This window comes from Scyliorhinus torazame, chromosome 21, assembly GCF_047496885.1.
Source record: "Scyliorhinus torazame isolate Kashiwa2021f chromosome 21, sScyTor2.1, whole genome shotgun sequence".
Lineage (NCBI taxonomy): Eukaryota > Metazoa > Chordata > Chondrichthyes > Carcharhiniformes > Scyliorhinidae > Scyliorhinus > Scyliorhinus torazame.
This window is the reverse complement of record NC_092727.1, coordinates 97,632,744-97,660,711: the sequence shown is the minus strand read 5'-3', so window position 1 is coordinate 97,660,711 and position 27,968 is coordinate 97,632,744. Positions and strand designations below refer to the sequence as shown.

At 43.7% G+C, this 27,968-nt stretch overlaps 1 protein-coding gene and 1 long non-coding RNA gene across 5 annotated transcripts in view; one reads left to right on the top strand and one right to left on the bottom strand.

The window, feature by feature from the left end:
* Positions 1–1,038: 1,038 nt before the first annotated feature.
* LOC140398437 (uncharacterized) lies at positions 1,039–11,311 on the bottom strand. Of its 2 annotated transcripts, none has more exons than XR_011937484.1 (3): positions 11,127–11,311; positions 10,249–10,363; positions 1,039–3,460 (listed from the first exon to the last, which is right to left on the bottom strand). It is a non-coding gene; the product is annotated as an uncharacterized lncRNA (long non-coding RNA). The 2 variants fall into 2 exon arrangements; XR_011937485.1 differs by lacking the exon at positions 11,127–11,311 and adding an exon at positions 10,514–10,694.
* Positions 11,312–11,805: 494 nt separating this feature from the next.
* The window catches only part of hrob (homologous recombination factor with OB-fold), a 66,641-nt gene continuing 50,478 nt past the window's right edge, over positions 11,806–27,968 (top strand). The window contains exons 1-2 of one of the 3 annotated variants that reach the window (XM_072487123.1): positions 11,806–11,919; positions 25,941–25,991. In XM_072487123.1, coding sequence (XP_072343224.1) covers positions 11,917–11,919; positions 25,941–25,991 — 54 coding nt within the window. In that variant the 5' untranslated portion in view covers positions 11,806–11,916. The remainder of the gene's footprint in view (positions 11,920–25,940; positions 25,992–27,968) is intronic. The other 2 variants (XM_072487124.1, XM_072487121.1) reach the window with 2 other exon arrangements.

The window sequence follows — 27,968 nt, the reverse complement described above, 5'->3', positions numbered from 1 at the left end:
AAAGGAAAGGGCGCTAAACAAAAATATCAGAGATTAGTTCTCACTGGGGGATGTCATGATATCCATATTAATATATCATGGTGCAATCACACACACACACTGATGGACAGGTAGACGGACCAATCAACACACACGCAACATCACAGCCAATCACCAGTGAGAGCACATGCACTATAAAACAGGGAACACCACAGTTCCTGGAGTTTCCAACAGGAGATAGCTCAGAGCACAGAGCTCACAGCGTGCCACTCAGACATAAACCATGTGCTGAGTGCCTCTCTAAGTTAGTGCTAGGGCTGGGTCCACAGGTTAACTGGTGAAGTACGAACCACAGCCAGAAGTTAACAGTTGTTATTATACAGAATAATAAAACAGAGTTGTACCATCTACAACCGTGTTGGTTTGTTTGTATATCGGAACACCCAACACGACATGATACCAGGATTGGAAACTTGCCAGCAACTGATCTTCCTGCCCTGGCGCCTGGAGACAACGTCCGCATACACCTACCAGAGGGTGGCAGGTCGGCAACTGCCGAGGTTCTCCGCCGCGTGGCTCCCCGCTCATTCCTGGTTCGCATGCCTGATGGCTTCATTCGCCGGCGTAATCGGCGGGTCCTTCGGCTGCTTCCGCGCTCGCTACGTGATCATGCACCAGTGTCACGCCCTCCTGTTGTCCCTGATGTCGACTTCGTGGAGCTTCCTGCCTCTCTGCCTATTCCTCTATCGCCCATGGCCAGGTCCATTCCTCAGCTGGTGGAACCTGACCCACCCTTGAGGCGGTCAACCCGAATTCGTTGCCCACCTACTAGACTGGACTTATGAGCCTGTTTGCACATTGGACTCACTGAATTGTTGTGCAACAATGTTAAAGTGTTTCTCTTTTTGTCGTTCCAGGAGTTATCTTTCGATATTTGATGATTGCACTTGTTTTGTTTGTGGTACAACCTCGTTGCTATGTTGCACCTGACACCTTCCTATGTATATAGTTTAGCTTCATGTACATGTTGTAAATATTGCACACACATACTCAGCCGCACTCAGTACAAACTAATATTTATTACCATGTAGGCACATATTCTTGTGAAAAGGGGGGAATGTCATGATATCCATATTAACATATCATGGTGCAATCACACACACACACTGATGGACAGGTAGACGGACCAATCAACACACATGCAACATCACAGCCAATCACCAGTGAGAGCACACGCACTATAAAACAGGGAACACCACAGTCCCGGAGTTTCCACCAGGAGATAGCTCAGAGCACAGAGCTCACAGCGTGCTACTCAGACATACACCATGTGCTGAGTGCCTCTCTCAGTTAGTGCTAGGGCTGGGTCCACAGGTTAACTGGTGAAGTACGAACCACAGCCAGAAGTTAACAGTTGTTATTGTACAGAATAATAAAACCGAGTTGTACCATCTACAACCGTGATGGTTCGTTTGTATATCGGAACACCCAACACGACAGGGGACCTTTCCCAAACATAGCGAGGGCAGAACTAATCCTACTAACACTAACTATCCACGCCCCTCCTGCTCCGGTTCTGCTCGTATTTCTCCCAGGATAAATTAGGGTAAAGAAATTGTGCACAAATCACAAATTCAATATTCAGCTTAACGTGATATAACTTATAAAGTCAGGATAACCGGCGGTGCAGGACATCACACCCAAATTATTCACTTCCACGCAAGAAATTGACCGTGTAAACAGACAACAACATAATTATCAGGGAGAAAATCCAGGTTAACAACTGAGAAACGAGGCTGTTATCAGGATAAAAAGTTCTCCACGGGCGCATGAAGGAAGAAGAAATCAAGGATACAACTGGATCAAAGACGGTAAGCGCTCTTCAGGATCTTCCAAGAATTCTAATGATCAAAACGGGAAACCTCATTGCTTTCAACACGCCATCTCACCCGAACCCAGGAGGCCCACAACCCAGGCTCCAGCAAAAGGGGTGACCCGGTCAGCTCAGCCAACCCGAACCCCTCTTGACCAACATCAGGAACAGGACAACACAGGACCAGGGGTGGGGAGGCCAACCCAACCCCAGGCGTTGGTGACAAGATTGAATGTGCTCCCTCGAACTTAAGCTGCCCAGTTTCCAGATCAAGATTCCCGAAACACGGCAGCCAGATCTCAAGTTCAACCGGGAACCATCTCACCCCAAAAACCAGGCTCGACAGTATTCCTCATCTGTTTCCTTGTGACCTCATCGAAATCCCTCAGGTTGGATGATAGACCAAGCAGCAGGAACTCAACCGTGCAGCAGCAGAATTCCATGAAGGTCCATTCTCTCTCTACTACACGAACCTCCTCATGCGCCTCCAAGGCCTCCATAAAACACCTTGCAACTCATGAAATTGGGCTTTGACATCCGGCTTTGACAGAGCTGAGACATTGGGATGGATCACCATTATCACTAGCAGCCATTATCCGAGAGAACACACTGCACTGTCAGGACAGGGAGCCTCCCAGAAGTAGCTGCACCACTAATGAGAAGGCCCATCCCAACTCATCCCAGCAGCTTCAAATCAACGAAGATGTAAACATTTTAACTTGACTCAATAGTGCCCAATGACCAACAAATCTCGGGACATAGTAAAAACTATCTGTGCCAAGAAAAGACATTTAAAAAATGAGCAGACGGATGAAAATATAGGTTAAAAGACAAGCAGTGCCGGAGCTTGTGAAAACACAGCCGCTCCCGCACCTCCCTTGGAAATAGCACCCTATCAAGGCCCACGCCCCCACCCTATCCCCATAACCCAGTAACCCCACCTAATGGCGATGTGCATCATTTCCTGGTTAGCACTGCTGTCTCACAGCGCCAGGGACCCGGGTTCGATTCTTGCCTTGGGTAAATGTCTGTGTGGAGTTTGCATGTTCTCCCCATGTCGGTGTGGGTTTCCTTCGGGTGCTCCAGTGCTAAGATGCTGCTCATGCAGCGACTGTAAGTGCCACTGAATGTGTCTAGCCATGAGATTGGCCAATCTCTCATGGTCAAAGCTCATGCGGTTGAACCCCCAGGACATTGTGGAGCTCAAACGCAATGGGCTCTCCATTCTCAGTCCAAGAGTTCCCACTGCCTCAGGGAACACCACCAGATATCTTGGTATCTGCTGCTGAATATCTAAATACTGTGCTCCAAAAGGTGACTCTCGAGGCTACACGTTCTTGTCCACAGAAGTATCATTGTGATTTTCCTCCCTCCTCTGGGGACTGTGCACAGATGTCTCTGACTCTGACACCTCTGCCTGCACTCTTGTACGATGACTTTTACACTGTGTCACTGACTCTACTTGTGTGCCACATTGTTCCAAAGTGCTTGCATCTGAGTTGGTGAAATGTGGACTAGCGAGTTGTGACATGCCTTCTTGGACATCTCTTCCTCCTCTTGACAGCCGAGGGATTATTTGGCTCTGGGAGTGGGGAGCAGAGTTGGGATCTGTGTGGGACACAAAAGGAGTTCTTTAGGTATAGCCCTTTTTGTCATTAAAGCATGCGTTGATGCATTTCATTGCCTGTGACCATGCTTCTGTGTAACGTTACGCCATCCTTGCACTCTCTCTTAGGGCAATGTACTCTTGTGCTCAGTGAGTTGACATCATGAATTCCATCATTGCCACCATGTAGCAACGCGATTTCAACATTGCCTTTATCACTCTCAAATGGCGATTCACGATCACCAACAGACAAAGGTGCAGGTACCCTAGAAATCTCCATGAACATCTGTTCTATGAGACAGATGTGCTCCAGCCAGGATGATCCAACCCCAGTCTGGGCCATCACCTTTTTCGACTGCAATGACATGAATTTATGTTAGCCTCATATATCGTGCATGGAGGGATATTGCTCCTCACTGCATTTGTGGATCATAATGCTCATTCATGTGTTCTGTGCATGCCTATATTGTTTTGCAAATAAAGGTAGTTTTAAGGGATTTACATTTGTATTGGTAAACATAAAAAATAAGGTATAGTTTCAATAATAATAATAATCACTTATTGTCACAAGTAGGTTTCAATGAAGTTACTGTGAAAAATGTAATGTTTCTATGCCTGGAAGGGTAAAACCTAGGTAGATTCCTCTAAGCTGTACAAAGGTGCTGTATGTGCAGGTGTTGGTTAAGTTCCAACTGTGATTCTATTGAGCTTAGAGAGGGCTTTGGTGTGAAAATTAAATAAATCAGCTGTGGTTGCTTACCAACTGGGTCCTTGTAACGTAGATAAGCTTTTAAGTTTTCATTTAGCTAATTTGATTGAGATGAAGATAGATAGTGAGAGAGGAGGTAGCTGTCACAGCTCTGCTAGAAGCAGTTGATTCGGAAGGCTAGAGAGGGAATATCTCTCTCATCTTTGCTAGAGAAAAAGCCATACCATAGAGTAATGGATAAGGAAACAAGTGCAGAGATCTGAAGGGCAGTTAATTAAGGAAACTAGCAAAATGAAGATACGTTTCCAAGAAGTTAGAGATTAAAGGTATGAGAACAGAGCACTGTTCAGTAAACACAGACAAAGCTGAGAAGAAGAAGATATCTTAAGTGATTTTCAGGTTTCTGAGATTTTACTACAGCCTGTACAACGTGAGTTGAATGAAAAATGGCAATCGGTGTCTGGATCTTGGAGTATGTGGAAATGCAGTCGAGACAAAGGAAACCTAAAACAGGGTGGTGTAAAATCCTGGACTGAATTTGCAGTTAAAAGTGGAGTGGAAGCTTTGCTTAAAAGTGTCATTTGGAAAGCCTGGTTTGTATTTCAGTGTGCAAACCTCTGAAGTAAAGCATACTTATGAGAGAAAATTTTAAAGTGCGTTTTTGGGAATGGAGTTTGGAAACTCTTGTGACAGTTACCTAGGGAGACTCTGAGGAGACATTGAGAAACATTAAGTCGCGGCTCTGAGTGGAGAGTGTATTTGCCCATAGTCATCTTGTGTAAGGTAAGGGGGGAATAAAGGCGTATTACATCATAATCCATTTTTATCATGTTTAATAAATGTTGTTTTCTGTTGTTCAAACTAGTTAGCAGTCCTGAGACTTTATTCCTCCATGTTTTTTTTTTAAGTTATGGTCTTTTGCGGCAGGGCTCCATTCTGGGATCTTCCCATCCAGTTATAACAAAAACTGGTGTTGTAATATCTACACAAATTGTGTACACATACAAGCCTCAATACTGAAGCAGAGGTATGTGCCACGTCTCACACCTCAGCTGCAGTATGCAGATATGACCCTTCCCTTGGAGCTTTGTGTGGATAAGCCAAGTCACACACCTTGATGGAGCATAGCAGGCCATTGAAACTTTTCCTTAACTGAACCCATGAGCACTGAGATCGCCTGATGCACTCACTGCAGCCTCTATTTGAATCCAGACCTTCTGGGCTGCTGATGGGCATTACAGCAGCCAGCAAGGTAGAGGACGGGTCTTCTCTTCTGGATCTCTTTGATCAAAAAATGAAATCTCTTGTCAGAAAAACATGGGGCAGCAGGGCCCATCTTTCCCTACGTCTCCTCTGTGTGACATTCCATGAGTGAAAACTTAAGGTGAAAAGGGTTGTGAGTCATTCAGACTGCAATTCTCTCATTCACTTTTGAGTGCCTACATGCACAAACTATGTTCGTCATATCATCAATGATTACTGTTAAGGTGTGGTTGAAAAATTGTCTCTCTGCAAATGCTTGATGCATGTATTTGTAGCTGTGAGTCCAAGGTAATGCACTTCTCTGTGCTGTGTTCTAAGACCACTGTCGGCCCTACTGGTTTCCTCCCTCTTCGTCTATTGTTATGCTGTCACAGTGTGCAGCTGTGAAGGACCTGGCCAAGGGCGGATCCTGATAGATGGGTTGCAAGAGTGCAAGTGGATGGGATAATGAGCATAGAAACACAGAAGATAGGAGCAGGAGGCCATTCAGCCTTTCAAGCCTGCTCTGCCATTCATTATGATCATTGCTGATCATCCAACTCAATAGCCTGATCCCCACCCCCCCCGCAAATCATTTGATCCCCTTAACCCCAAGTGGAACAAAGGAGGTTGAGGGGAGACCTGATAGAGGTCGACAAAATTATGAGGGGCATAGACAGAGTGGATAGTCGGAGGCTTTTCCCCAGGGTAGAGGGGTCAATTACTAGGGGGCATAGGTTTAAGGTGAGAGGGGCAAGGTTTAGAGTAGATGTACGAGGCAAGTTTTTTATGCAGAGGGTAGTGGGTGCCTGGAACTCGCTACCGGAGGAGGTGGTGGAAGCAGGGACGATAGTGACATTTAAGGGGCATCTTGACAAATACATGAATAGGATGGGAATAGAGGGATACGGACCCAGGAAGTGTAGAAGATTGTAGTTTAGTCGGGCAGCATGGTTGGCACGGGCTTGGAGGGCCGAAGGGCCTGTTCCTGTGCTGTACATTTCTTTGTTCTTTGTTCTTTGTTGCTATATCAAAATGCTTGTTGAAAACTTTAGTAAATGCATGATGGTATTCATCATTCATTCATCCATGAGTCTTGGCAGCTAACTACATGACTGTATAACATCTATACCAGGTACTGTTGGAAAGATGATGCAATCTTCATGGCTGTGTTTAGAGACTCCACTCCATGATTTGAGTTATTCACTTTCACAAGGCAGCAACAATGACAATTTTTCCACAGGGAAAGCTCATGAATGGCATGCATTCCAGGATCAGCTAACAACTGGACAATATTTACAGTTTGGACACTCACTGACAAGGCAATGATGTCACCTCTGAGGCACAGGAACTTCACCATTGACAACCTACCTCTCCAATGGACCTTTCCGAAGGTCCACTTTTTCTCCGTGCCCTAGATTGCCAACCCACACTCCACCCACCTCTGACAACTCATCCAAGGTTGCTCCCTCCGACTCCTATTCTATTAAATTGATTTACAGCGATTTGTGTAATTTGAACACCTAATATCTAAAGACAATGGAGTTTCCAGACTGTCTGCTTCCATGTTTCATACTGGACAAAAGGGAAGATCGAAACTCAATGACCATGATTAACGTCCCATTGCATCACAATGGCCTCCCCAATCCCAAGGGTGGGGGCCTGAGAAGTGCATTAAGCCAGCAGCCATGTGATTGAAGCTAGTTTCAGAGAATTCATCAGAGCCATCAGTTGTCAGCCAGTCTGAGAACCAGGCTCTGAAACTTGCTGCAAGTCACCAAATGGCCAAGGTACTCAACCAGTTTATTTTATTTTAGTATTTACCTGTTCCAGTTTCAAAGTTCAACATCCTAGATGTTCAATTACAAGAAACCTTGCAACCTGCTGTGAATCCTTCACTTTACAAGACCATCACTTCACCATTAAATCATCAAATCCATTCCAGAAACCACAGGCCTGCCAAGTTGGAGACTGGAAATTGTAAATCAGAGTCTGAGTTATTTGTATCCATTCTTTGTGCATGTGTGACCAATTATGTGATGTTGTGTTAATTTGGGATACGTGTGAGAATAAATAACCTTCTTTATTTTAAACTCACAAAAGCTTGCTCCTGAATGATTGATTGGAAAACACGCTCCAAGGGTAAGAAAGAGCACATGTCTTTCCATACACAGCATGCTGATTTTGGGCAGTAAGAGAACAGATATATTCTGTCAGTGATAGTTATTTTTATATAAATAAAAGGTTAACTTTCCAATTAGCTTTTCTGGAAAGATGTGACAGTCACATGGAGATGGTGTGAATATAAAGTCAGAAGCTCATCTTTGGCACTGTGGTTGTGAACAGAGTGGCTTAATCTTAGACTTTTGTCAGGGAATGGGATGGAGGTGGTTGCGAGGGGATGGACTTGGCGGCACATCTGAAAACAATAACTTTAGTCTTCCCAATACTTAACTGGAGGATATTTCTGTTCATCCAGTACTGAATGTCGAAGAGACAGCCAGTTAATTTAGCAACAGTGGAGGAGTCAGGCGAGGTGGTGGTGAGGTAGAGCTGACTACCGTCAGCATACATGTGTTAATCAATACTGTGCATTGGGGAGATGTCACCAAGGGGCAGCATGTAAAAAGTAAATAGGCCAAGGGTAGATACTTGAGCCACATGAGATTGAACAGGAAGGGAAACCATTGTAACTGAGTGTCCGGCTACAATTAGGTAATTAAGAATGGAACCACATGAAAACCTTCCCACCCAGCTGATCGACAGCGGAGACACTAGAGGAGTATGTTATGGTCAATTGTGTCAAACTCTGTAGACAGGTCACGAAGGGCAAGGAGGAAACATTTATTTACCTTTGTCACAGCTGCAGCCACAGCTGTCATTTGTGACTTTTATCAGAGCCGTTTTGATATTCAGGCAAGGGCAAAAACCTGACTGGAGGGATTTAAACATAGAGTTCAGGGAAAAATGAGAATGGATTTGAGAAGTGACAACATGTTCCAGTAATTTGGAGAACAAAGGGAGGATGGAGATGAGATTGTAGTTTGCAAGGACAGAGGGGTCAAGGGTTATCTTTTTGAGGATAGTGGTGATGATGGCAGAGTTAATGGAGAAAGGAAGACCTTAAGAGAGAGAACCATTTACAAAATTGGCCAACATGAGGCTGGGCGGTGTGGAGAGGTGGGGGGGGGGGGAGTTGGATGATCAGCAATTTAGTGGGAATAGGATCAAGGGAACAGGAGGTGGGTCTCAAGGACAGGATTGAGATAGGGGAGAAACCAGATGTGAGTTCAGGGTTAGGGCAGGGTTTAGCACAAAAGGAAATTTAGCCATGTGGGTTAATGGAAGGGTGTGACGCTGCAGAGGCAGTGATTGTTCGTCTTAATTTTCGTGACAAAGAACTCCATGAGCTTCTCGCACTTGTTGGTGGAAGTGAGGGTGGAGAAGAGAAGGAACACGGGTTTAAGGAGATGGCCTGCAGTAGAGGAAAGAAGCCGAAAGTTATATTTGGATAGCAGTATGATCATGGAATATTGATCAGCTTTTGAAGATGAGTGCAGGACCTGGTACTGTTTTAAGTGGTCCAACCAAATCCAGCAGTGGATGGTTAAAATAGTTGTCAGCCGCATCATTTATTCAACTCGAAATATACTATGTTCAACATCTGTATAGTGAGAAGTCTTACAACACCAGGTTCTGGTCCAATAGGTTTGTTTCGAATCACTAGCTTTCGGAGCACAGCTCCTTCAGGCGAAACTGCCCTCCGAAAGCTAGTGATTCGAAACAAACCTGTTGGACCAAAACCTGCTGTTGTAAGACTTCTTACTGTGCCCACCCCAGTCCAATGCTGGCATCTCCACATCACAACATCTGAATGGCCGTATTAACTTGTGTTGCTACTTTAGCAATTTATGTATCCATGTTCCCAGTTCACACTGCTCCTCTAGTCTTTGTAGTTTCTTATTTTTCAAAGAATAAGTGGCTTCTTGTTCTCTCACCAAAATTAACCCCAACACTTTATAATATCAAAATCAGTATTCCATTTATATACCCACTCTAGAGTCTCATGTACCGCCTTACCGAATAATTTCTGAAAGTTGTGATGAATTTAGGAGATTTGGATATATATTGTATTATATGTATCTGCGTTAATGGTTAAAAGCCTCGGTTAGTGTGTGTATGTCTCTATTGCAATAAGGCTTTTTAAAATACTGGCTTAAAAGATGGGTAAACATTGCGGCTACAGAAGGGATAATTAAAGCATCGTAAAAAAAATTAGATAATCATCCATTCCAACCATGTATAGTGTTATACCTAAATAGGACTAATGGAATTCTGTTTATAGAAATATGGTTCCCTGGGCTTTAGATAATTGAGGGGTTGTGGTTAGCCTTAGTGAGATGGTTATAACCCAGTTAGTGGGATAGAGATGATGTAATTAATGGAAGGAGCCGGGGGCTGAAGCTGTCAGGTTTTGAGTTGCAGTTTAATTTTAGATGTGAACAGAACAGAAGCTTATGCCAAAATGCAGGGAAGTTAAACAGTAGTTCAACACAGGCAAAACCGAAAGGTTGTTGACTGAAAAACCTCTCTCTCTCAAAGCAGTTTCTCCAAGACATCTCTATACAGCAAGTATTCCTGTTTTTGCTAACCGTATTTAAAAGTGGATTTTGATCTGAGATGGGTATTACTTGATTGAAGATTGAAAGATAGCAGTTAGGAGTTAAAGTATTTAATTTTATTGTTCTGCATTGCTTAACTAGTAATTGTAAGCTATTTTTTGTATGATGCTAATGTTAGTTTAATACTGTGTTAATAGTAAAGATTGGTTTGACATACCATATCCTTATTTGGGCACAGAGTCACTCCTGGAGCAAAGTATCCTTTCCTCAAAGTCTTATGAATTAAATAAAATGGTTTCTGTCCGGTATTCTAGCCAACATTGGGGTCTGATCTGGGATTATAATAAAATCCATATTAGTCAAATCCATTACATTTCCCTTGTCTACACATTTCTTCAAATAATTGAAGATTTTAACTGATGACCACCAAGCCATCATGGCCCATTGGCTACAATTATGGAAATATAATCTACCTGGCTTACATTTCATCAGCAGTAAGGTGTTGTGTATCTCAAGGTCCTCTGGGAGATCACCTTCCTTGTTCTTCAACATATACCAAGCCAATTTTGTTTGATTATGCTCATCTATTCCCTGGGATGTTTTGTTATGCTAACGGTGTTTGCAATTTGCTGTTGTTGACTCTGCTACATCACCATGATTACATTGTGATGAAAATTGGAACACAGGTTGAGCATGGATATGTATAACCATTAGTATTTGGTTAAACACAGATTTTAGTTCAAGAATTGCATATTTTTCAATACATTCAAAAGAAGAATTAAATAACCTATATGAATTGTGTGACCCGAGTCTCTTGCGTAAGACAAATTGAAAAATGGAGAACCGCAGAAAAGTTGGGTCTCTGTTTCTTCAAACAACCTCAAACAGTTCCAGCAAAATCAGAGAGCACCACAGAGGCCAGTTTGGTGTTGTTCCGCTGGGCCGGGCATGTGCTTAGGATGCCAGAGTTTCGACTGCCAAAGCAAATCTTCTTCGCCCAGCACAAGGAAGGCTCCGATCAAGAGGAGGAAAAAGGAAGTACTTCAAGGACACACAAAATGCAACATAGGGGACCCTTGCTCAGAAGAGACTTACTTGGAGGAACCTTCTGATTGAAGGGACTCAATTTTCGAGAACACCCGACGGCAAGAGGAGGCCCGGAAAAGGAGCCTGAGGAAAGAAAATCAGTGATTTTTGAGTCCAAGGACCGATCCCATCTCCCCGAAACACCTGCCAAGTGTGCGGTCGGGGATATGGCTCTAGGATTGGGCTCATCAGTCATGCAATGGCCCAGAGAACCCATGACCAGTAACAGGGAGTTTCTAAGGTGGACAATCATATTCTTTAGGAGTGATCAGCGAAAGTGGTTCACTGTCCTAAATCCAGGGTAGTTGTAAAAGTGTCTTTAGAAATCCATTACAGATCGGCAACAAGTGGAATGAGCATCCAGGTAGCAAAGCATGAAGATCTGGATTTATCTTTGAGTTTGAGTTTAGATACTGTGGCTGCAATTCCTCTTTGTTTTTAAATTATTCGAAAGTGAGTTTGAAGGTATTTCCTCATCCCTATTGAACATTTGCTTGGATTTTCCTCACCCGGTCTAGTTGCGAAGGGCATTGATGGGTGAGCCGGTTGGCAAGGCAGAGGCCAGACTTCCTTGTTGTTCAGGGCGGGGCGGCTCGGTTGCTATGGGCGGGGTAGAGCGGCTCGGTTGCTATGGACGTGGTAGAGCGGCTCGGTTGCTATGGGCGGGGCGCCGCGCTGTGGATTGTGGGAAAGCGGAAACGTCATCACGGTGGTGGCAGCGGTAATTTTCAACCAGGGGAAGATGGTGTGAGCGTGAGTGGCGGCTCCCACTCCAAGAGGCAGAGACGTCCACCCGGGAATGGTATGAAACTGTGGCTTGTAACCACGGGCCGGACTGTGGAATTGTATTTGGGGGAGAATGAGCGGGCGGAAGGAGCTCATTTCGCTGATGGGCCTGTGTGATTTTGATGAGTGTGGAGAAGGGAGAGTCTGGATAATGATTAACACCGGGATGGAGATTGTGTAGTTTCACTGGAACACATCAGCCCTGAACTTTCTCTTTGATCAGTTGAGTTGCTGCTGCCTGCTGAGAATGGAGCATCTTGCATTTATATCATGTGTTTCATGACCACTGGATGTCTCTAAGCATTTCAAAACCAATGAGGTGTTGAAGTGTAATTGCTGTTGTAATGGAGGGAACGGAAGCCACTGTGTGCACAGCAAGATCCCATGAACACGGCATAGTGATTAAAAACAGTACTAGAAAAATCAGCGCTGTTAATTATTCTGCTATTAACATTTTCTTTGGTTTTAGTACAAACATCACTGTCTTTTTATTCCATAGCATCTTTGTTGTTATATGCTATCCTAGACCTTCCCTTATGTTTTTCTTCCTCCCTTAAACAGCATAAAATCAATCGCATTTCTACCTCTTCAGTTCCAATGAAGAATCGTATTTGACTCCAAGCCATGCATAAGAACTAGGAGTAGGCCATCTGGCCCCTCGAGCCTGCTCCACCATTCAATGAGATCATGGCTGATCTTTTTTGGACTCAGCTCCACTTTCCGGCCTGAACACCATAACCCTTAATCCCTTTATTCTTCAAAAAACTATCTATCTTTATCTTAAAAACATTTAATGAAAGAGCCTCAACTGCTTCAGTGGGCAAGGAATTCCATAGATTCACAACCCTTTGGGTGAAGATGTTCCTCCTAAGCTCAGTCCTAAATCTACTTCCCCTTATTTTGAGGCTGTGCTCCCCAGTTCTGCTTTCACCCGCCAGTGGAAACAACCTGCCAGCACCTATCCTATCTATTCCCTTCATAATCTTATATGTTTCTATAAGATCCCCCCTACATCCTTCTAAATTCCAACGAGTACAGTCCCAGTCTACTCAAACTCTCCTTGTAATCCAACCCCTTCAGGTCTGGGATTAACCTAGTGAATCTCCTCTGCACACCCTCTAGCGCCAGTACGTCCTTTCTCAGGTAAGGAGACCAAAACTGAACACAATACTCCAGGTGTGGCCTCACAAACACCGTATACATTTGCAGCATAACCTCCCTAGGTTTAAACTCCATCCCTCTAGCAATGAAGGACAAAATTCCATTTGCCTTCCTAATCACCTGTTCCACCTGTAAACCAAGTTTTTGCGACTCATGCACTGGCACACCCAGGTCTCTCTGAACAGCAGCATGTTTTAATATTTTATCATTTAAATAATAGTCCCTTTTGCTGTTATTCCTCCCAAAATGGATAACCTCACATTTGTCAACATTGTATTCCATCTGCCAGACCCTAGCCCATTCACTTAACCTATCCAAGTCCCTCTGCAGACTTCCGGTATCCTCTGCACTTTTTGCTTTACCACTCATCTTAGTGTTGTCTGTAAACTTGGACACATTGCACTTGTTCCCCAACTCCAAATCATCTATGTAAATTGTGGGCCCAACACTGATCCCTGAGGGACACCGCTAGCTACTGATTGCCAACCAGAGAAACAACCATTAATCCCCACTCTTTGCTTTCTATTAATTAACCAATCCTCTATCCATGCTACTACTTTACCCTTAATGCCAGACATCTTTATCTTATGCAGCAATCTTTTGTGTGGCACTTTATCAAACGTTTTCTGGAAATCCAGATATACCACATCCAGGGGCTCCCCGTTATCTACCGCGCTGGTTATGTTCTCAAAAAATTCCACTAAATTAGTTGGGCACGACCTGCCCGTTCTGAACCCATGCTGCGTGTCGTGGAAATCATAATAAAGTCAAATTCCTCGAGGTTCGATTCAAGGAAATTTATTTACACAAATATATTGGCGGAGAGAGAGTGTTCCAGTTGCAAAAGCCAGTGCACTGCGCACTCAGATTCGATTCAAGGCAGCATGTTTTATAGTCTGAAATAACAGCTTGAAGAAACAGGCATTTTATATTAAATAGACCTTGGAAAGTACGTATGTTCTTGCCCTTGGCTAAAAACAACTCAAGTACACGTTTTGTTATCTTTCGGAGGACTACCTTGGACAGTACGCAAGATGAAATACGTAGTACGTATGTTCTTGCTCTTGGCTAAAAACAACTCGAGTACACGTTTTGTTATCTTTCGGAGGACTGTTTTCATAATAAGGCCGAAACCCGAATATTTCAGCAGTATTTAATTTGTTACCTGACCTTATTTTCATTCGAAAGCCGTGTTGAACTATAGTCCAGCATTTCCCAGCATGCTTCGAAGTTAATTTCCCTTCCACACTGCGTCTGCCCAATGGGACAATTTCCATCTAGATGCCTTGCTATTTCTTCCTTGACGATAGATTCCAGCATCTTCCCTACTACCGAAGCTAAGCTAATTGGCCTATAATTACCCGCTTTCTGCCTGGCTCTTTTTTTTTTAAACAGTGGTGTCACGTTTGCTAATTTCCAATCTGCTGGGACCACCCCAGAGTCTAGTGAATTTTGGTAAATTATGACTAGTACATTTGCGATTTCCCTAGCCATCTCTCTTAGCACTCTGGGATGCATTCCATCAGGGCCAGGAGACTTGTCTACCTTTAGCCCCATTAGCTTGCCCATCACTACTTCCTGAATGATAACAATCATCTCAAGGTCCTCACCTGTCATAGCCTCACTTCCATCAGTCACTGGCATGTTATTTGTGTCTTCTACTGTGAAGACCAACCTAAAAAACCTATTCAGTTCCTCAGCCATTTCCTCATCTCCCATTATTAAATCTCCCTTCTCATCCTCTAAAGGACCAATATTTACCTTAGCCACTCTTTTTTGTTTTATATATTTGCAGAAACTTTTACTATCTGTTTTTATAATCTGAGCAAGTTTACTCTCATGATCTATCTTACTCTTCTTTATAGCTTTTTTAGTAGCTTTCTGTTGCACCCTAAAGATTTCCCAGTCCTCTAGTCTCCCACTAATCTTGCCTGCAGGTAAGGGACTGGCTGGTGACTGGTCAGTAGTTTTTCTTTTATTTTCCCTCGGGTGTTATCGTGCGGGGCGCACAGGTTGCTGAGTGAGTACTTGCTGAGAAGGGGAGTGAATAACAGATAAGCTCTTTCTTTCTTTTTCTTTTTTTATCTAGAGGGGATGGCAGGGAAGGTAGTGCAATGTTCCTCCTGCAGAATGTTTGAGGTGAGGGATGCCGTCAGTGTCTCTGCTGATTTCATCTGTGGGAAGTGCACCCATCTCCAGCTCCTCAGAAACCGCGTTAGGGAACTGGAGCTGAAGCTGGATGAACTTTGGATCGTTCGGGAGGCAGAGGTGGTCATAGATAGAAGCTTCAGGGATGTAGTTACTCCGAAGAATAATGATAGATGGGTAACTGTGAGAGGGGCTGGGAGGAAGCAGTCAGTACAGGGATCCCCTGTGGTCATTCCCCTTAGTAACAAGTATACCGCTTTGGATACTGTTGGGGGGGGGGGGGGGGGGGGGCTTACCAGGGGAAGCCATGGGGTACAGGTCTCTGGCACAGAGTCTGTCCCTGTTGCTCAGTAGGGAAGGGGGGAGAGGAGTAGAGCCTTAGTCATTGGAGACTCCATAGTTAGGGGGATAGATAGGAGATTCTGTGGGAACGAGAGAGACTCGCGGTTGGTGTGTTGCCTCCCAGGTGCCAGGATGCGTGATGTCTCGGATCGTGTTTTGGGGATCCTTGAGGGGGAGCAGCCTCAAGTCACGCACACATAGGTACCAATGTCATAGGTAGGAAAAGGGATAGGGATGAAAGGCAGGAAATCAGGGAGCTAGGGTGGAAACTTAGATCTAGGACAAACTGAGTTATTATCTCTGGGTTGTTACCCGTGCCACGTGCTAGCGAGACGAGGAATAGGGAGAGAGAGGAGTTGAACACGTGGCTACAGGGATGGTGCAGGAGGGAAGGTTTCAGATTTCTGGATAATTGGGGCTTATTCTGGGATTGGTGGGACCACTACAAACGGGATGGTCTACACCTGGACCAGAGGGGTACCAATATCTGGGGGGGAAATTTGCTAATGCTCTTCTGGAGGGTTTAAACTAGCTCAGCAGGGGCTTGGGAACCTGAATTGTAGCTCCAGTATACAGGAGGTTGAGTGTAGTGAGGTCATGAGTAAGATTTCAAAGTTGCAGGAGTGTACCGGCAGGCAGGAAGGTGGTTTAAAGTGTGTCTTCAATGCCAGGAGCATCCGGAAGTTTAGATATTTCAGTAAGCTCAGAGAAGGTGGTAAAAGGGGGAGGGGTGGCATTCATAGAATTTACAGTGCAGAAGGAGGCCATTCGGCCCATCGAGTCTGCACCGGCTCTTGGAAAGAGCACCCCACCCACGGTCGACACCTCCACCCTATCCCCGTAACCCCACCCAACACTAAGGGCAATTTTGGACACTAAGGGCAATTTATTATGCCCAATCCACCTAACCTGCACATCTTTGGACTGTGGGAGGAAACCGGAGGAAACCCACGCACACACTGGGAGGATGTGCAGACTCCGCATAGACAATGACCCAAGCCGGAATCGAACCTGGGACCCTGGAGTTGTGAAGCAATTGTGCTATCCACATTGTTAGCCAAGGACAGTATTACAGTGGCAGAAAGGACGTTTGATGAGGACTTGTCTACTGAGGTAGTATGGGCTGAGGTTAGAAACAGGAAAGGATAGGTCACCCTGTTGGGAGTTTTCTATAGGCCTCCGAAAAGTTCCAGAGATGTAGAGGAAAGGATTGCAAAGATGATTCTGGATAGGAGCGAAAGCAACAGGGTAGTTGTTATGGGGGACTTTAATTTTCCAAATATTGACTGGAAATGCTATAGTTCGAGTACTTTAGATGGGTCTGTTTTTGTCCAATGTGTGCAGGAGGGTTTCCTGACACAGTATGTAGATAGGCCAACGAGAGGCGAGGCCATATTGGATTTGGTACTGGGTAATGAACCAGGACAAGTGTTAGATTTGGAGGTAGGTGAGCACTTTGGTGATAGTGACCACAATTCGATTACATTTACTTTAGTGATGGAAAGGGATAGGTATTTACTGCAGGGCAAGAGTTATATATGGGGGAAAGGCAATTATGATGCGATGAGGCAAGACTTAGGATGCATCGGACGGAGAGGAAAACTGCAGGGGATGGGCACACTGGAAATGTGGAGCTTGTTCAAGGAACAGCTACTGCGTGTCCTTGATAAGTATGTACCTGTCAGGCAGGGAGGAAGTGGTTGAGCAAGGAAACCGTGGTTTACTAAAGCAGTCTAAACACTTGTCAAGAGGAAGAAGGAGGCTTGTGTAAAGATGAGACATGAAGGTTCAGTTAGGGCGCTCGAGAGTTACAAGTTAGCTAGGAAGGACCTAAAGAGAGAGCTAAGAAGAGCCAGGAGGGGACATGAGAAGTCTTTGGCAGGTAGGATCAAGGATAACCCTAAAGCTTTCTATAGATATGTCAGGAATAAACCAATGACTAGGGTAAGAGTAAAGCCAGTCAGGACAGTAGTGGGAAGTTGAGCTTTGAGTCCGAGGAGATAGGAGAGGTGCTAAATGAATATTTTTCGTCAGTATTCACACAGGAAAAAGACAATGTTGTCGAGAATACTGAGATTCCGGCTACTAGACTAGAAGGGCTTGAGGTTCATAAGGAGGAGGTGTTAGCAATTTTGGAAAGTGTAAAAATAGGTAAGTCCCCTGGGCCGGATGGGATTTATCCTAGGATTCTCTGGGAAGCTAGGGAGGCGATTGCTGAGCCTTTGGCTTTGATCTTTAAGTCCTCTTTTTGTATACAGGAATAGTGCCAGAAGACTGGAGGATAGTAAATGTTGTCCCCTTGTTCAAGAAGGGGAGTAGAGACAACCCTGTTAACTTTCGACCAGTGAGCCTTACTTCTGTTGTGGGCAAAATCTTGGAAAGGTTTATAAGAGATAGGATGTATAATCATCTGGAAAGGAATAATTTGATTAGAGATAGTCAACACTGTTTTGTGAAGGATAGGTCGTGCCTCACAAACCTTATTGAGTTATTTGAGAAGGTGACCAAACGGGTGGATGAGGGTAAAGCAGTTGATGTGGTGTATATGAATTTCAGTAAAGCATTTGGTCAGGTTCCCCACAGTAGGCTACTGCAGAAAATACGGAGGCATGGGATTCAGGATGATTTAGCAGTTTGGATCAGAAATTGGCTAGCTGGAAGAAGACAAAGGGTGGTGGTTGATAGGAAATGTTCAGACTGGAGTCCAGTTACTAGTGGTGTACCACAAGGATCAGTTTTGGGGCCACTGCTGTTTGTCATTTTTATAAATGACCTGGAGGAGGGCGTAGAAGGATGGGTGAGTAAATTTGCAGATGACACTAAAGTCGGTGGAGTTGTGGACAGTGCGGAAGGATGTTACAAGTTACAGAGGGACATAGATAAGCTGCAGTGCTGGGCTGAGAGGTGGCAAATGGAGTTTAATGCAGAAAAGTGTGAGGTGATTCATTTTGGAAGGCATAACAGGAAGACACTGGGCTAATGGTAAGATTCTTGGCAGTGTGGATGACCAGCGAGATCTCGGTGTCCATGTACATAGAACCCTGAAAGTTGCCACCCAGGTTGAGAGGGTTGTTAAGAAGGCATACGGTGTGTTAGCTTTTATTGGTAGAGGGATTGAGTTTCGGAGCTATGAGGTCATGTTGCAGCTGTACAAAAGCGGCCGCATTTGGAGTATTGCGTGCAATTCTGGTCGCTGCGTTATAGGAAGGATGTGGAAGCATTGGAAAGGGTGCAGAGGAGATTTACCAGAATGTTGCCTGGTCTGGAGGGAAGATCTTATGAAGAAAGGCTGAGGGACTTGAGGCTATTTTCGTTAGAGAGAAGAAGGTGAAGAGGTGACTTCATTGAGGCATACAAGATGATCAGAGGATTGGATAGGGTGGACAGTGAGAGCCTTTTTCCTCGGATGGTGATGTCTAGCACGAGGGGGACATAGCTTTAAATTGAGGGGAGATAGATATAAGACAGATGTCAGAGGTCGGTTCTTTACTCAGAGAATTATAAGGGTGTGAAATGCCCTGCCTGCAACAGTAGTGGACTCGCCAACACTAAGGGCATTCAAATGGTCATTGGATAACATATGGACGATAAGGGAATAGTGTAGATGGGCTTTAGAGTGGTTTCACAGGTCGGCGCAACATCGCGGGCCTGTACTGCACTGTTATGTTCTATGTTCTTTGCCACTTTGTGTGCTTTTTCCTTCAATTTGATACTCTAACTTATTTCCTTAGATATCCATGGTCGATTTTCCCTCTTTCTACAGTCCTTCCTTTTTGTTGGTATAAACCTTTGCTGAGCACTGTGAAAAATCACTTGGAAGGTTCTCCACTGTTCATCAACTGTTTCACCATAAAGTCTTTGCTCCCAGTCTATCTTAGCTAGCTCTTCACTCATCCCATTGTAATCCCCTTTCTTTAAGCACAAAACACGAGTGTTTGATTTTACCTTCTCACCCTCCACCTGTATTTTAAATTCCACCATATTGTGATCGCTCCTTCTGAGAGGTTTGGTTTCTCTCTCCACAAATGCTGCCAGATGTTTGTTTTGATTTCAGATTTCCAGCATCCACAGTATTTTGTCTTTATGTTGCAATGTGACAAAAAATGTTCAGATAATTTATTTTGTGATAACTGAGCAATAAATATTGACCAGGACACGAGAACTTAATGTTATGGGATCTTTAATATCCACTCAAGCCATCAGGTGTGAGGTCTTTGTGTAACATCCAACAGTTGGCACTCCTTGTCAGTGCATCATTTCCTCAGTACTGCAGGGAAATGCTTGCTGCCTTGATACTTGTGTTCAAGCCCTGGTATGGGAGTTGAACCTGTAACCTTGTGACTTGAATGAATGTGCTGCCCCCCACTGAGCTATGGCTGGTATACATATATGCTTGTCAATTATCAAAGGAATAATGATGAACCTGATGGTGGAACAGGGTTGGGAAGAAAGCAGATCTGCGATTTGAGTCATTTTTAGATCTGGTTGAAGCCAAATCTACCCTCTGGGAGAATTGCTAATCCAATTTCTGAATTAGGCAGATATGCAGTACTGCAGGAAATGGAACCCTGGGAAAAAATGCTAGTTGCCATGCAGACCGTCTGCCATTAATATCAAACCTCCATCTGCCTATGGCATTGCAGCGTATAATCCATATCTTATGCAAGACCTACTTGCCGCTCCCTGAGTTTTTTTGTATCCTGTCGTGTGGTATCTTGTTAGTATGAAAATGAAATGAAAATCGCTTATTGTCACAAGTAGGCTTCAAATGAAGTTACTGTGAAAAGCCCCTAGTCGCCACATTCCGGCGCCTGTTCGGGGAGGCTGTTACGGGAATCGAACCGTGCTGCTGGCCTGCCTTGGTCTGCTTTCAAAGCCAGCGATTTAGCCCTGTGCTAAACAGCCCCCTATGGGTGGTTAGCACTGCTGCCTCACAGCACCAGGGACCCAGGTTCAGCTCTGGCCTTGGGTGACTGTATGTGGAGTTTATACGTCTCCCTGAGTCTGTGTGGGTTTGCTCCCACAGTCCAAAGATCTACAGGTTAGATGGATTGGCCATGCTAAATTGTCCTTTAGTGTCCAAGGATGTGCAGTTTATGTTACAGGGGTAGGGTGGGGTAGAAAGGGGAGTGGACCTGAGTATAGTGATCTTGTGGAGGATCAGTGCAGACCCGATGGGCCAAATGGACTCCTTCTGCACTGTCGGGGTTCTATGATCCTAAAGTTTCAACCGGCTCATTGAGACATTGCCATCTTTCCAGAGGTTCTGTAACTAACTTTTAACAAGATATTTAAACTGCATCTCCAATGATCCTTTCGAACAAAACTAATGGTAGCCACACTGTAGGAAATGTAGGGAACATGGGAAGCTCCCTTGGATGGAGTGCAGTGTAAATTTATCAGAATGGTATCTGGATTCTCAAAGATTAGATGCAAAGGAGAAATTATATAAACTATGTTGGAATTTCCTCGCAGTTAGAAGGTTAAGGGGTGACTTGATTGAAGTTTTCATGATATTGGGGGGATCAGATGCTTTCCCTATTTCTGTTGGTTGGGGAGTCCAGGATGAGATTCTGTAGCCTAAACATTGGAATCAGACCTTTCAATGTTGAAATTAGGAAACACTTCATAGTAGTATCATTGAATTTACAATGCAGAAGGAGGCCATTTGGCCCATCGAGTCTGCACCGGCTCTTGGAAAGAGCACTCAAGCCCACGCCTCCACCCTATAACCCAGTAACCCCACCTAACTGTTTTGGACACCAAGTAGAACTCTCCTCCACAAATAGCAATTGATGCCAGGTCAATGGTTAATTTTAAATCTTCGATTGATTGTTTTTTGCGAACCAAAGGTATTAGGTGATATGTGACACAACTGAGTATACAAAGTTAGGTCTCCAATCAGCATGATCTCATTGAATGGCCTACTCCATTTTCTCAAATTCCATTTAAAGGTCTTCTAATTTTCTGAGTCCACACAAATTTCTCCTGACACACCCTACAATGGCATCAGATGCCTGACACTGCGAAAAAAATACCTCCATATTAGTACAGCCATAGCTATCAACTAATTATTTCTTTGTTAAACTTGTTGATTTCACTGTTGGTCTGGCACAATTGACGAAAAGTAGTGAGGTCCGTTTGTTCAATTTTTCATATGATGTGACTGAGTGGGCCCAACCAATAGGGAGAGCAATTTCCTAAAGCGAAATAAAGCCCCGTTCCTGCAGAAATCCTTCTGAAAAGTATGTTTTTAAGTAAGAATTTCTGCGGCAGTTTCAGTGAATCATTTCTAAACACCTTGAATAAATACAATGCATGCAATACTTCATTTTGTCAGTTATGTGCTGTTCAGTTCTAGAGTTAAAAGCTCTTCCATCAATATCTAAAAACAACTTGTATTTCTATAGCCCTTTAAAGGTAGTCTGATGTCCCATGGTGCTTCACAGGAGCACAATATGACAAGAAATTACACCTAAACGAGCAATTGCAAGATGTGACTAAAAGCTCTGTCAAAAAAGTAGTGTGCTGAATATGTTGTTTCCTTCAATTCACTGTAAACATACATGCAACAAGGGTTCGTAAAATCATACATACAGCAGGGAGTGTTAACATAACAATGTGGCTTCTTTATGAGATAAGCCTGTATAGATGCAGTATTTACCAGGAAGCTGTGTATATGCTTCACTTCTGTAATCTGCATACTGAGTACAAAGTCATGGGACCCGTACATTGGCATCCTGTCTCTGGTAGTGTTTGACAGCAATTTTGAGGTAAGATCCCTTCAAGATATGTGTGCATCATATCACAATGAAGGAGAAAAGAGTCTTGGGGAGGAATAGCAGAGCTTGGGTCAAAGATGACTGCAGTTACAGTCACCAATGGTGGGGCAAAGGACGTGGATCAGGCACAAGAGACTAGAATTAAAGGAATAAATGGTTATTGTGGGACTGGAGGAATGTAGAGAGAGGGGTAGGAGCAAGGCCTTTGGAGAGCAGAAATATAGAAAACCCTCACTAGTGGGTATGGCCTTGTAGCTGTAATTTTTCATCTGGTCCGCAATTAATTCATCCATTTTAACTTGGGTACATTTGACACAGCATACATTTTTGGTTTGATTACAATGATCAGAAATTACATATGCTCTATTTTGATTCTGCACTGGAGGCCTGTGGGGCCAGTTGAGCAAGAGGGAGGCACGCCCGCTTCTCAACACCAGCACAAGGCCAGAGTCTATTGTAACTCCAGGCCCTATTACTGTAATGCAGGCCCAATACCCCCGAACTGAAAATAAGTGTGAGGCCGAAGAGTAAAAGTGGGATGAGGAAAGCAGCACTGATGTCCAGGGGAATGTTTCCTAGCAGCCAGTCGATATCTCACTCAAGGGTTGTTTGAGCTAGGAGAAGCCAAGGTTTCCTTCTGGAGCTTGGAAGGACACCCTGCTTCTCGTAAGCTGCAAGGAAACCTTTTATTTTATAAACAAAATGCCCTCTGGGACCTATTCCCTTGTCACTTGATGTTTCTATTAAGGTTGGTACCGGGTGTTATGTGTGACACAGCATAAAAATCACTGGATGCTAGCAGACCCCAGTGCCTAGTATCACACTCTGTCTAAAACACACCTGTTAGAACAGCAATTGTGGCATGGATCAGGAGCATTCCAGTCTGCAGATATTTTAATCTACAACACGTCTGCTTGACACACCTTTGTTTTCAACTTTTAGGCAAAAACCTTTCTACAAATTTTCTCTGCTTTCTAACTTGAAGTTGAGATTTTAAATTAATTTCCATAATCTTATACTGAGCCATTGTGTAGATTGCCTTGAAGAGAGAGAAGTTTGAAATAATTTTATGCCCAATTACCTTTATGATAAATGTGACAATTAACTAATATAAGCATTAATGACCTATTTAGTAGTTGTAAACGCATTCTTAATTTGCACAAAGATTAATGAGTGACAATAAATTATTTGAAGGTGCATTTATTTTATTTTTTTATCAAAACATAACATCATGAATCTATTTGGGAATTTTAGATATAGCATTGTGTTGGGATCTTTTGTGCCAAAGATTGCATGTTATTTTAGATTATGCAATCACTGAAATCACTCAATCACTGAAATGTAAATAAGGTGCATACCAGCTTATTCTAAATTGAGTAAATAAAAAAGGGACATCCCATTTCAACGATTTCTTCAGTACTGAAAGGAAGATTTAAATTTTTAATTAGATCTTAAAACATTTACATTTTTATAAATTCTAAGTTGGATGGTGCCTATTTCTATAAAGTTTTGACCACTTTGTGGTTTAACTTATTTGTAAGACGTTTTATGATGAGGACTTTAATCCTATTTGGGTTCAGTTACCATTGTGATTTTACCTAGCAAACGGAGCAGTTAACATTAAGATGCCAATGTCTAATTATTGTGATAATCCATTTTCTGGAGCACAGATGATTGTACAGACTAAATATAATCATTTCAGTAATTGAGTTAGGGCAGACCAGATGTTAGATTGACTTTCCCATACACTTTTGGAATGCAGCAATTCATTTTTATAATGGCCCCAAGAAGTGTACAGTTTTAATGAAATATTGATGTAAGAAATCTAGAGCATTAAACATTGATGCAGGCCAGTGAAAAGATTGAAAGGTAGTTTCAATGATATGGCTGTTTGGAAAGCAACTAGAAGTTAAAGGCTCTAAAAGTAAATAAAGTCAAAGGGAGACTATCATTTATTTGAAGTGCCAATTCTATTGCCACATTGGGATGGTTCAATACAATTGACTAGATTGGTAGGAAAGATTGTCTCCTGGGGTCTGCCAGTACTACCCTGAGTTAATGCAAGAGAGTGCTTTTGAACTGCAGAATGTTATCTAACTGAGTCACATGTGATGGGAATGTGTAGCTAAGAACAAGAGGAAACTATCTGAAGATGGGAAGAGTGAGCATCTTGGTACTGAAGCCAGTGGAAGTTTTATTAACTTTGTCTAATGATCTTAAATTTTTGGAGGGGTTTTTAAGACACACCTGGTTCAGCAATGTCCTTTAGGGAAGGAAATCTGTCATCCTTACCTGCTCTGGTAATGTGGTCGACTTAAAGTGCTGTCTGAAATGCATTCAGTTCAAGGACATTTAGGAGATGAGCAATAAATGGTGGCCCAGCCAGCAATGTCCACATCCCATCAATGAACAAGAAAGAAATGGGGTTGGGTAGACATTGAATAGATTAGTTAGTTGCCTAAGTGTTCAAATCAAATGATTCTCATTCAAAACAAGTGAAGAGTGAGGGAACTAGTTGGTCTTTCAGGACCTGGGTTCAAATCTTTCCAGTAGGAAGGAAATCTCTGGCCTTGAGGGTGCTGTGTGAAAGGAATTGCCTAAATTAGGTCAAATAGGTACTTTAAGTCCGAGAAATCGCAGGTTGGCTTTCGGTAAGGGTGTCTGCGGCATTTGGAATAGCATCTCATTTTTTTGGTGGCGGTAGGATGGAATTGTGATGTTCTTGACTTGGGAATTTCTGAAATGGTGAGTGTGCTATTCCAAACATCAAAAGTGAAATATTCTCTAGTGCTCTAAGAAAATTGAGCAAAGCCTTTGGGTAAAAGTCCAATGCCACAATCTTTTATTCCACCTAAACTTTGTTGTATTCCGCAGATATTAACCACACTCCCAGCAGTAAAGGAGCCATTATCTTGCATTGATCATCCCAACACAAATCTCTGGAACATTGCTTGCCATTATTTTCCTGTTTAGGTGGGGGTGTTTATTCCTTCCTTTCTAACTCCATAGCTGTGTTATTTCAAACACTCCCATTTCTAACTCAATTTTAACATCTTGCTGGTCAATTGATATTGCTGTATGTTAATAATAGATGACATCCATCCATGAGCATTCTTTACCTGGGGTGTCATGTGAATCTGGATATATTGAATGAAAAACGTATTTTTCTTGCTTTCTCTTATCAATACGCAGCAGTAAAATCATACAACCAAAAGCTTCAATCAGGTCATATGTGAATATAATAATGTGAATTGTTGACCTCTATCCAACAGCATCACTTTAGTTTTGGAATAAACACAATAAATTGGGTGAAAGGAATGATGTTATTTAATTGAGGTAATCAATTGAATGTGCCAGTCTTAGTTTCTCGGCCCACTTCATGATCATTAATTCGACCAACAAATAAAATTGATACTCTGTCACTTTTAAAAACTCTTTCAAAATTTGTTCAACTTATATTTGCAAGTTTCCAGTCATTTTCAGGGATTGTACAGGATGGATGAGCAAAAAGGCTGGCATTTTAATGCAGAATATTTTGTGACTAGAATGTACTTCTAAGTTGCATTGAAGCTTTTGAATTTCCCTTTTTTTTTTCTCCTTCAAGGCTTGCAGTTTCCAGAAGCTGTTTTCTGTTGGCGAAGAGTTTGATGACGATGTAAGTGCTGTTCCATGTCTTTGAAGTTGCAACATATTGATTAATGAAAGTATTGTATTTCTGTTTTGAAATTCTTTCTCGATGACACGCTTCCACTATTTTCAGAATAACTATTTTCCAGATAGATCCCATGTGTACTCAACATGCTGCTTTTAAACCAATAAGTGGGACTTAACCTGTGAAATACCGATTGGCCAATGCACATTTTCAGACTTTGTGCCAAATGTTATCTATTTAACCATGCTGTCATCATGTCTTTTGCAGCCATGTTATGTTCTGCACTGACTTTGGTTTTGTATGTTTTATTTGTCTTGTAGGACTTTCATCAAAGTATAGTGCCTGAACATAAGAACTAGGAGCAGGAGTAGGCCATCTCGCCTTTCGAGCCTGCTCGGCCATTCAATGAGATCATGGCTGATCTTTTGTGGACTCAGCTCCACTTTCCAGCCCGAACACCAGGGCCCTTTATTCCTTTATTCTCCAAAAAACTATCTATTCCCCCCCCCCCCCCCCCCCCCAAAAACCACCTGCACCCTTCTAAATTCCAACGAGTTCAGGCCCAATCTACATCCGATCATTTTGGATATATCAGTACTCTTTTAAAATGGTTCCTGTGAAGCCTACAGACCAAAATGTGGACATGGGAGCCGTTTCAGAAGTGCAAACCTTTTTTATGTTGGTAAAACAAACAAATATTTCTAAAATATGGATCACGCTGCATGTTTAGCTATGAATTTCTCAATTTGGAGAAACCTGACCCTGATTTAACGGCTGCGTAGAGCCAGTGAACCGAATGGTGTACTTCTGCTCCTACGCCTTATGGTTAGGCCACTAAGAAAAGGTTACAAAAAAGGAGAGAAGCTCTCTATATTTTTGAATTATCGTACTGTGGACTTGTCAACAACTAAAATTGAGCGATTTCCGGTAGCGGCCATGTCCGAATAGGTCGCACACACGGCAGCTCCCGCCGGGAGCGGACATTTGGGCTCTTCAGTGGAGCGGTAGCGGCACTTAGGTGGTGATTCCCGGCGTGACAAGAGATGCTGGAGAGGTTCCCCTCACTGCTGCATGAACGGAACCAGGAGAGGGGCCGTCAAGAGAGTGATTGCGGGAAAGCGAGCGGAACGGGTCCGGGAAGACAAAATGGCGGCCAGCGTGGGCCCAGTGGTCGAGAGAAAAGCAAGAGTTCCTGAGAAGCTGCTTCACTGAGCTGAAGACCGAGATGCTGGCCCATATGAGGCCTCCATGGAAAGGATGGTTGAGGCTCAGAAAGTACAGGAGCAGGCGATCAAAGAGGTGGAGAGAAAGATATCTGACAATGAGGATGAGATCCTGGGCTTGGCGGTCAGGGTGGAGGCGCATGAGGCCCTGCACAAGAGATGGCAGAAGAGACTGGATGGCCTCGAATATAGGTCTAGGAGTCAAAACCTGCGGATTCTGGGCCTCGCTGAAGGTGCGGCGGGGGCGGACGCGAACACGTATGTGACTACAATGCTGGTGACGCTAATGGGCGCGGGGGCCTTCCCGTGGCCCTTGGAACTGGACGGGGCGGACAGAGTCCTCGCAAGGAAGCCTAGGGCGAACGAACCACCGAAGACGATGGTGATAAGGGACTGTTTAGCACACTGGGCTAAATCGCTGGCTTTGAAAGCAGACCAAGGCTGGCCAGCAGCACGGTTCAATTCCCGTACCAGCCTCCCCGAACAGACGCCGGAATGTGGCGACTAGGGGCTTTTCACAGTAACTTCATTGAAGCCTACTTGTGACAAGCGATTTTCATTTTCATGCATTCATTTCAAGGTTCCACCGCTTCACAGACAGGGAGCGTGTCTTGCGCTGGGCAAAGAAGAAGCGGAGCAGTAAGTGGGAGAACTGCGAGATTCGAATAGATCAGGACCTGGGAGCTGAATTGGCTAAGAGGCGTGCGGGATTCAACCGGGCTAAGGCGGTCCTCCACAACAAAGGGGTGAAGTTCTG